This window comes from Pipra filicauda, unplaced genomic scaffold (genome assembly GCF_003945595.2).
Source record: "Pipra filicauda isolate LSUMZ 115617 unplaced genomic scaffold, ASM394559v2 scaffold500_size419342_pilon, whole genome shotgun sequence".
NCBI classification, from domain to species: Eukaryota; Metazoa; Chordata; class Aves; order Passeriformes; family Pipridae; genus Pipra; species Pipra filicauda.
The window spans coordinates 144,404-155,028 of NW_024104644.1; the positions used below are offsets into that span (position 1 = coordinate 144,404).

At 48.9% G+C, this 10,625-nt stretch overlaps 1 protein-coding gene across 4 annotated transcripts in view; it reads right to left on the minus strand.

Moving 5' to 3' along the window:
• Positions 1-9,753, minus strand: part of RABL6 (RAB, member RAS oncogene family like 6) — a 55,905-nt gene extending 46,152 nt beyond the window's left edge. For all 4 annotated transcript variants that reach the window (XM_039386785.1, XM_027720425.2, XM_027720430.2 and 1 more), the window contains exons 1-2: positions 9,255-9,753; positions 1,862-1,996 (exon numbers count right to left, since the gene is read on the minus strand). In XM_039386785.1, the coding sequence (XP_039242719.1) occupies positions 1,862-1,996; positions 9,255-9,384 (265 nt within the window). In that variant the 5' untranslated portion in view covers positions 9,385-9,753. The remainder of the gene's footprint in view (positions 1-1,861; positions 1,997-9,254) is intronic.
• Positions 9,754-10,625: the final 872 nt, after the last annotated feature.

Consider the following 10,625-nt stretch of genomic DNA (forward strand, 5'->3'; position numbering starts at 1 on the left):
ACGAGTATTAAGAAGGTCAGTGGAGAATTTCCTATACTGCTGGAAATTATTACTAAGACAATAGTACAGTGTTTTACAATGTAAAAGAAACACAAATGAAAGGCACAATTTCAGGTACAGCCTTCCAGATAGTTAGACAAGCTCAGCAACACTTCGCCTTGAGGAAAGTCCATCAGCATATGTACATACTGCTGTCAGCTCTGGCCAGGGAGTTCGACAGAAACCCAGCACACCAAGGTTAGAACTGGGCACCAGAAATAACCGATACACCTGTGGTTCTCAGTACACAGCAAAGCCACCCCAGGTGTAGATGTTTCCTATCCCATTATTGCACCCATGTTGAAAAAGCCAGTGCCTGAGCCTCAGCTCAGGAAGAGAAATGCAGACACAGGTGAGATGACTGGATCTTTCTCCAAACACCATTTTGCATGTACACGTGCGTTTTGTACCTGTCTATGGATACAAAAACAGTTAGGTAAGAATAAGCCTCTTAGAATTAAATGCCAGACTCTGAGGTTGTATCTACCAGCACTGTTATGTTACCTACACCCATCAGAGAGGAAACCCAACTCTGACCTTTAACCCGTGATAATGCAGAAACCCACAATTAACACTCAGTGCATTCTTTACACTCGCATATCCAGGAAAGAGGAATTTAATTTCTTACTATGATCTAAGTCTGTTTAGGCTGAAGCATTCAAGTTTGATTTTGGAGATAGTTTCCATCATCCAAACAACTTGTAAGCTCTGTGTTCATTCCTCAGTAACTGATGTGCTGATATCCTGAGAGAGAGGAAGAGGAGTGAGGGGAAGGATGCCACAGCCAACATACACCGTGCCAGAGGTTTGGCTGCAGGTGGGAAACACTGTGTGACCACAGCAGATCTGCTGGTGAACATACCCTGTAGTTTTGTGAGCATTATCATGAGACTTGGGCATCGTGGTATCACCTGACAATAGAAATTTGAGTGGTGAATCAGACCCAGTACTCAATTTGGTGCTCACCCCAATGCATGTTCTCCCAGCTGGGAGGAGATGGACAGTATCTGATTCAACAGAATGTCTGACTGGGGCAGATGGACAATGTCTGATAATGACAAACAACTGCTGACCGTTTGTGTACAGCATACTCGGTCTTACAATTTCATACTGAATCAGTAGTTCATCCCACAAGGCTGTGGCATTCTTTTTCAGGAACCTGAAAGCTGGACTTGATGCACTGTTGAGTCACAGCCTTATGCAATTTCAATGCCTGCAGTGCCTCCTCAAGCAAGAGGCAGGGCTTTCGCAGCCACTTTATACTATCAGAATAATGGGGAAAATTAAAATACAAAATCATATCTGATCACCCAGAATCCAACAAACACTTAAAAAAGGTACTGGTATTTCTGTGCCTCAGTAACTCAGCCTAGAGCTAACAGTACTACATTAATTTTTGAAACATCACCTTCCTCAGTTACCAGATGCTCTTTATATTTTCATCAGTGAAATCTAGTTTTCTCCCTGCTATTCACTTCTAGGCAACACCCAAAGCCTCAAAGCCAGATTTACATAATAACTCATTTTCTTTAACATGTCAAGCATATCACAAATATCTCAAATACTTCAGACCACCTATTAAGTGCTTCCCTTGAATTGTGGCTTCCACAGACACTTTAGCACTTAAAACATACAGTTTCTGCGAAGTTATTAAAAACATGACTGAGAAACTATGAATAATAAGTTAAAATAAAAAGTGATGAGAAACCATTTTATCTCACAAGAAGACAGAGAAGAAAGAAGCAAATGAGGCTGCAGTGGAATTTCCTCCCCCAAGGCACTGTTGCATGACTGTCAGTCCCTCCACTCTATTCCATCTTACTTTTATAATTCCAGTGGATGCTGGTGACTTGGATCTCCTGAGTCGGAATATATTCCTCAATAAATTTTTTTCCCTGTAGTCGGTGCCAGAGTGTGGTTTTCCCAGTGTTCCTGTCCCCTCGGATGACAATTTTCACTGGGGAAAAGAAAAGGCAGACAAATAAACTTGATTAAACACAACTTGAAGAACACTCCGAAAAGCATGTTAACTTTTTACAAGCATTATTCAGATGTAATTAGTCCTCCCATATTACACAGGCATGATGGGGTTCATTAGAAAACATGAGCCCCAGTCATTAAAATCAATCTTTATTCAGTGACTCACACCAGCTCAGCAGAAAGAACCACCAGCAAGGCTGAATCTTCAAAATCCAGTCCGCTGAGCCTCTGCTCTGTGACAGATGCATTTGATCCCTTACCCAAATGAGCAGTAGTTTGGTTTAGGAGGTAAAGGCCTGAGCTGTAGCTGGACCAAGAACTCCTCCAGGAAAGCCAGAGAGGAGCAGTGACACAGCCAGCTTTGGTGCACATGAGGTTGGAACACCACACCAATCATGGATTAACACAAGAATACTAGGTGGCTTTTCCAAGACTTGTTTATCAAGGAACAAAGAAGTTGTGGGTACAAGAAGTCTCCTACACACCCTTCCCATTGTATGCAATTAGACTACAAGCCCCCACGTTATCCCATCAATATGACAGCCCGGGTGAGCCTTCCTTGAGCTCTCTCTGCCCAGCAGCGTGGCTGCATTGTGTCCCCTGGAGCTGGGACACCTCTTAAGCTTCTCCTTGAGGCAGACACCTTTCACCTGTGACAGATTTCTTGAGGAGTCTAAGCAGAGCTCTGTCTAAACTGTGGCTGGACTGCCTCTCCCCTTCAGCTGGGACACTTCTGTCTTAGGTTCCTTACCTGGGACTGAGAGACCCCTCCACCCCAACAGTAAGGGACTGATGGCATGCAGAGTTAATACTAATGAAATTGATACTCAGTATTAGTTATTATAAACTTTGTATAGATAATTCCATTAGACATGTCTAATTACATTAGACATAAACCGCTGTCCAAGTCCAAGTCTGAGACTAAGACGCACATAAGCTTGATCAGGAGTTTAGAAAGGGGGTCCCCTCCGAACCTTGTGACCCAACAGGAGGGTCTCCCTCAGCCTCCTGCATCTCCAGTCTCTGTGTAACTCATTCCAGCTCAATTCTAACTCCATTTTTCTCTGGGTGTTCCACGCATGTGCTCAGTAGCAGAGTGAACCTTGCCATAAAGTGGTGTCAAGTCACACTGGAACAACACCACATTCAGATCACTTTTGCTCATACACTGCTGCTGATTCTTTAAGTGATCTAAATCACCCTTTAGCAACATCCTCCCATCTTTCTGCCTTCTCTACCTCTCCCTGGCCCTCACTTCCATTCTACCACACCCTATTCCCTTGCTGGCCTTTTCTGCTAGGCTTCTCCCTCCATTACCTCCTCTACCATTTCCATTTCTCCTTAAACACTTCTCATTCCTTGAGAAAACAGAATCACAGAATCATTTAGGTTGGAAAGGATCTTTAAGATCAGCTAGTCCAACACTGCCCCAGCATTGCCAAGGCCACCACTAAACCATGTCCCCAGGTGCAATATCCACGTGGCTTTTAAATCCCTCCAGGGATGCTGACTCCTCTACTGCCCTTGGCAGCTGTGCCAGGGCTGGACAGCCCTTTTTGTGAAGAAATTTTCCCAAACTAAACCTTCCCTGATGCAATTTGAGGCCATTTCCTCTCCTGCCACTTGGTAGATGAGCCCAACTCCCTGGCTACAACCTCCTGTCACGAGGCTCTTGTGCTGGTTGCTTCAGTTTAGACAGAAACGCATTCAAACTCTTCCACAGAAATCAAGTGTCCAAATATCAAAAACTGTAGCAATTAATATCACGAACTTTCCAGAGTTGACCCAAATGTTACCTGATTCTTTCTGAAAACCCCACGTATTGTTTTCTAAGTTTTCTGTTACAGTGTAGAAACTTTTTTTTAAAATACCATCCTTGTTTTTGGTGGCAACCACAGGGTTACTGGGAAACATAAACTGGCCTGAACTGGATTTTTATGCTCGCGTTTTGAATTGGAGCTACGATTCTCTGGAAAATGGGCTACTCACAGACATCTAATGGCAGTAAGGTGATTAGCATTAGGTTGTACATCATCATTTGGGCAAGGAGATCTGCAACCAAAGGCTGCCTTCTGCTGCAGCTCAGGAGCTGTTGCAGTGATTTCAGAGAAGAGCTGAAGAGGTCAACTTGAAGATAAAACATATACAGAGTCTGTAGAGGACTTCTGTCTCGTGCTGAAGTTCCACTGTGCTTCTGCTGTTGTACACAGAGGTTTATTCTTTTTCAGAGCTGTTTATTCTTTTACAAAATTACTTACTAACACAGCACAAAGATAATAAAGGCAAAAATTAACACAGTATTTATGGGCCGACTTCACTTACAGGTCCCAGAGCATCTCTGCAGACACAACAAACCAGTTCCTGCATTTCCTGTCACCTTGTGTGTGATTCTGTTTCCTACTTACAGATGGTGAAAGAAGATGATGAAGGATTCCTTTGATTTTCTGGAATCATGAAGCAAGTCCATGGCATAAGCAGAATGAGACTCCATTTGTCCCCTTTCAAACTCAAATCTTTTCAATATGCTCTCACTGCCTGCCTTAAAATGTTAAAATCCATATTCCCCCATGGAATGCAACATGAGACACCAAAACAGTGAGTTTCAAAGGACAAATAGACCCTTCATAAAGAGTCAGGCTGCTCTCAAGGTGCACTTAGAGGATCACTCAGATGACGTGGTTGTGAGCTCTCCCCTGAAGGGACAGTCTTACCTCCTGCAGGATTTTCCCAGCGCCAATGCTGTTATTTATGCAGTTACACGTGGAGTTGGACCAAGAAACTGAACTGGCTGAAAAATAACCTTGAAATCATCCATTTTCAGTTTTCTTCTGTAGCTCCAGTGCCCAGCTACATGAGCACCACACAGGAGGCACAGTTGAAGTGGAGAGGGAATCCCCCCCACCGCTGAGCAGCTCATGTTTAGATCAGTGCAGGGTGCTTGTGGCACCACATACTCAGTTTGAACAGGTCCAAGGGCCCCTTCCAGCTCCAGAACTCTCCATTAGGATCTCTGTTCTCCTACATAGTGCACAAGATCTCAGTGACTCTTCCTGAAGAAAGAAAAGGTCTTTAACAGCAGAGCAGGAAGGAGGCAGGTGACACACATCACTTTTAGCAAAGCAAAATCTGTATTTGGGACTTCAGCTGGGGCAGGCATACTCAGTAACAGGACCTGCAAGGCAGAAAAAGCTGACTGAGCTTCAGAGCACAGCCAGGCAGGTACATCCCAGGGCACAGCCAGGCAGGTACATCCTGGGCTGTGGATGAATGTGGAAAGAGGAGCATAATGACAGGTGAGGTCAGTGCTGTCACCTGCAGGACAGTAACAACTTCTGCCTTGTTTTGATTTGAAGTTAAATCAGTACTTACTGCAAACAGCCATAGGTTTGCAGCAAAGGCAGGAAAATTATCCGTGGGAAGAAGGGTAGGGATGGGGAATAGATCAAGTGGCAAGGAAAAAGCTAAACAAATCACTTTATTCATATTGTTACTGCCTCAGGAAAACCAGAGGGATTTCCATTCTCCAGAGGGGGAAACAAAAGCAGAGAAGATACAGGCCCAGAGACCAGGTCTCAGACCAACTAGAACTGGAAATCAGGAGTTCCCAGCTCTGCCCATATTCCTCCAGGACCCCGCAGCAAAGATCCCCAAACTAATAACCCCATGCAGACATCCATAACCTTGTCCTCATTAAGGTCTTAGGGACTGCAACTGAAATGCTTTGAGCTGTTTCTGCTGCCAGAAGCAGCACCACCTGCTCTGCAGACCCCCTCAAGCACAAGCAAAGCAGCAGGCAAAGTAGGGCTGGCACATGCTGCACAAACACCTGTTTTAGGCCATAGACGAAAACAAGAGAAAGTGGGAAGCAGCAGGAAGAGGAGAAGCCTTTCTTTTGGGAATTGTGCTGAATGAAAATACTTACCAGAGTCTGGGAACTATGACTTTAAAGCAACACAAAAGAAGTAAGTTCTATAATGCTTACTAAACAGATATGCAATATTAATTAAGTTTTATCTTTGAAGGCACATTTTAGGCAGAAAAGGAATAAGGAGAGGGACTAGGGGGAATTCTTGAGCTACTGCCTTTGGTATTTCAGTACTGGTGACTGTTCAGCCTGTGCTTCAGGCACACACAGCAGTGGGGTTTGTCAAGTGATGTGCACACTGGATGCAGCATATAAAGCCCAGAGCAGGAGGTGTTCTGTGTTCTGGGGAACAGGATGGATGGATTTGAACCTTCCCTGATCACCAGTGGATAACTCCCAGGGAATAACCAGCCAGAGCCATTCATTTCACCCTTGTTTGCCCATCCCTGCCTTACATAAACAGTCAAGTTTGAGTACCCTTGTGCTAGTACTTCCTTGTGTAATTGGTCTTGTAATTTGTTCAAACAAGCACCACTGCCCAAACGAGATCCACCTTCCCTCTCCACCGAGCCCACTCGCTCTGGCCGTGCTTCCTCCCAGGGCCAGCACAACCCTCAGAGTGGCAACACAGCACACCTGATCCAGGGCCAGGCTATCCCAAGCAGGAAAGCAAGAGAAAGCTCTTACCAGGATTGGTTCCCCATTTTCCCCACCCTTGAAACCATGATCCCCTATAAGCATCCCAGCCATTACATACATGGCACAGACCCATCATTTTCAGCTCTGTGCCTTCTGAGTGCTCAGGGAACTTTGGTGTTGACTGGGCCACAGCACAGAAACCAGAGCAGCTCTGTGCAGGTGGTACAAAGAGCAAACAAGGAGTGTGTGTGCTGGAATGCCGTACGGAAATGCTTTCCTTTTGAATTAGGATGTCCCAAGCACAGGACGTGACTGCTGCCAAGGGCTGGTACTGGCCTTTGCTCTCATCACTTCATTAGAAACCTAAACCTTCCCACCCTGCAATGCTCTTCGTTTTGAAAATGTGACTGTGGGAGAGCAACCATCAAAACAAATCATTTGGGCTCAGTTTAGTGGTACATTCTACCCAGTGCTTGTAACTGTCAGTGCCATTAAAACACCTCAAACAGCATCCCCTCAAACAGGGGGCTGTTCTGAGCCCCTCGGCGAGCACCCAGAGCCAGGTACAAGGCTCAGGTCCTGGCCCGCTTTATCAGCAAACAACCCAAAGCATTCTCAGACCATTAAATATACTTCTAGGAAGGAAACAGTCTTTAGTCCAGGATCAGTAGTAATCTAATGCAGCAAGGAAACGTTTCTGTAAATAAGTCATCACAGCACCCTATGGTTTAGGTTTAGGTAGCTCCAGGGGAACTGGAGGAGTTGTAAAGATCTGTGTGTGCTAATGGTGGCTCCAGACCGTGTCCTGCACTCCTCAACTGAATGTCAGGGATTTGTCCAGAAAGGAGAATTGGCAATGCACAGGATTTGCAGCTCTGCCCTTCCCAAGCAACAGCCCTTGTAATGACATTCCTTCACAGTCCATCTTCAGCTGTGACCACCTCACCATGCTGGAACATTCCCCATCTACCCAGTGCCAAGGCTGTGGAGGGTACTTGGAAGCCCTTTTGTAAGCCAGCCTGTATCTCCTATAAATATTATATAACAGTGATGCTGGGAAGAGTTACTATGGAGATTGGAAAGCTTGCCTTAAGGCAGTGACAGAAAGCTGCAGTTTTATTCAAGCTGTAAAGCAGTAACTAGAACACAAATCCTGGTAACACAGAGCACAAACCAAAAAGCTTTCCTGAGGCTTTCAGTAACAAGACAAAAAGCAGTGAAGCTACAGTTGGCATTTTTGGCCTTGCACAAATGGCAGGCAGGTTCACATCCACGGGTCAGTCACCACAGAACTGAGCTGGTCCTGTCCACTGCTGTGCCAGCAGGATACAGCTGAGCTGTTCTGTCTGCAGCACAAACTGGCCCTGTCTGAGGAGTCAACTCCTCTCTCTTACATAATTCACAAGCTGGTATTAGCTACCTGATCTCAGATATTCAGATGCCAGTACAGCACGCAGGTGCTCTGGGCTGTGGCTGTGGCCACATGAAGCCTCTGCACAGCTCAACGGTCTGTGACCAGCAGATCACCAGGTATATGTTCAAAGATGCAGTGCTATATTCCAAGGCAGCAGTTTCACTCTCACCCCCATCTTTCACTGGAAATCCACTCTCAACAATCACACTGCTGTTGTTCACATTCAGGACTGCTTGCTAAGACACTAATTTTATAAATTAAGCAGATGTGCTATAGATAAAGGCACCAAAAGCTCTCCCCAGTAAAGCAGAGCACATCAGTCCCAAAGCAGTCAATAGCCATAACATTAAACAAAGCAAAAAAAGACCCCAAAACCCAAAGTGCTAACTTATACATCACATTCTGTTCCAGACTAAGATCCAACATAAGCACTATTCCTGAAACGTGTGCCTCCACAGAAATTATCCAGTGCCAAGTTTACAAATCACTCTTTTTCCCACCTGCCAATCTCTCAGCCTTCTGCAATCTGCCTCCCTGCCTGCCTGAATCCACACAACTGAGCTGGTGCTTGCAGCGCTCCCTAGAACCCGCTCCATTTTCAGCAGGGATGACATAACTGCTGTCCCTGCCTCACGACTGTTACTTTGGGATTGATTTCACATAATTGCAGTGCCCTCCTGAAACACTGTATTAAAAATCACCTTTACTGGCCTCCAAGGGAAAAACACAGCCCTAAGCCTCAACACTGGGAGGAAAAGAATTTTGAAAGTGTTCCCTAAGAAAAGAGCAAATGTATCAGTTGCAAAGAAGACAGTCGGGGTGAATGATGTACCAAGGGCACACAGAGGCATTCACAGCTCACCTTTCATTAGAGCCTGGCAGGGCTGAGCTTTTTAATAGACCATTATCATATAACAACTAGAGCTTAATTATAAACACTATTATCCGGGGCTGCAAGGAAGGTCACCCACGCCCTCAGGGGAGTTACCCTCTTGATGCTTGAACTGACACAAACTGATGTACAAGGCCCTCTTGTGCTGTGCCACAGCCGGCAGGCAGCGCTCAGGGACGCTGCTGCACCGCGAGGCCCGAGTCCTGCACCGAAAGATAAAAGTTTCCCATCCCTCACTCCTCCCACGCTTCCACGAGCTCCAATGCTTAACTCTGCACTTGCCTTTGGGCCAATACGGGTAAAAGCACCACCAGGCACACGAAAAGCACACGCACCACCAGCCCCTCCGGGGTCCCAGCGGCCACCGGCCGGGGCCGTGTCCCCCCCGGGCTGGCCGAGCCCCTGCGACCCCGCGCACGACTCACTGTTATACTGGACTCCCTTGGCGAACCTCCTCTGCAGCGCCTGGTTCATGGACTGCAGCCCCGCGGGGATGTTCTTGTCGCGGACCGCAGCCTGGTCCGAGCCCACCAGCTTCTTCAGGGCCGAGAACATCTTCGCGGTCGCTCACCGGCACCGCCGGGGACGGGCCGAGCGCGGGCTCAGGGCCGGGGGGCGCCGGGCGGCTCAGGGCAGCGGCAGGGCCATGCGGGGCGAGGGGCGCGAGCCCGGCCCGGCGGGGGGGGCTGTGCTGGGGCAGGGGGCACTACGCGGGCATGTCCCGGTGCGGAGCGGTGAGGCCGGTGCCGGGGGCCGGGCGAAAGGGCCGGGACGCTCAGCCCCACCAGGGGCCGGTACCGGTGTCGGGGCCGGTGCGTGTGTCGGTGTCGGGGCCGGGGAGCTCAGCCCCGCCGGGGGCCGGGGCCGCGGGCCGGGCACAGGGAGCGGGGGCGGAGCGGGTCTCCCGTCGCCGCCATCTTGGCTCTTCCGCCTCGCCAGGGGGGCCAGGGCGCGCGCGGCGCGGGTACGGCGGCCGGCGGGGGACAGCAGGGCGCGGAGCGCGGCCGCCGCGGGGACCCTCGGGATCCCCCATCACCTGCAAAGGCTGAGTGTAGCCTAACCCGTCCGAGACCCCACAGCCCCCCAAAACTCTCTCAATGCCCTCCTGTCAGATTCACAGGCCCCCACCTGTGACCCCCATAACCCCTCCTGGGGCCATGCCAGCATCCCTGGGTCTCCCCGCAAACATTTCTAGTCCCCGCCTGGGACCTCTGTAACCCCCTGGGATCCCCATAACCCCTGTAACCCCCTCCTGGGACCCCCATAGCTGCCCTCTGACCCACCCCCATAACCTCTCATGGGGCCAGGCCTGAATTCTGGGACCACCCCCAAAACACCTCTAATCCCTTCCTGGGACCCCTATACAACCTGGGACTCCCATAACCCCTGTCATCCCCCCTGTGCCGGCCCCATTTTCCCCCGTGACCCTCATAACCCTGCAATTCCCTCCTGTGACCCCTCAGGGTCCTCTCTGACACTGTGTAATCTTCTGCTGCGATTGTCCTGTGACTCCTATCCCGGCTACAAATGGGTCTCCCCAGTCCCACTGTGAGCCGGATCCAGCAGCAATCATTCACCTTCAGGGAGGAGCAGACAACCTGTTCCCTCCTTCCTGGCAGCTCACCCCCATTCCCTGGGAAAGGGGGGGCTGAACCCCCTCCAGCAGGACCCCCTGAGTCTCTCAGTGCCCCAGTTGGCCACCCCAGCCCTGTGTGTGCAGGGGGCAGCAGGCTGAGGAAGGGTCAGAGACTCAGTGGGAGCACCCAGCAACCCCACAAAGGTGGGGACACCCCACC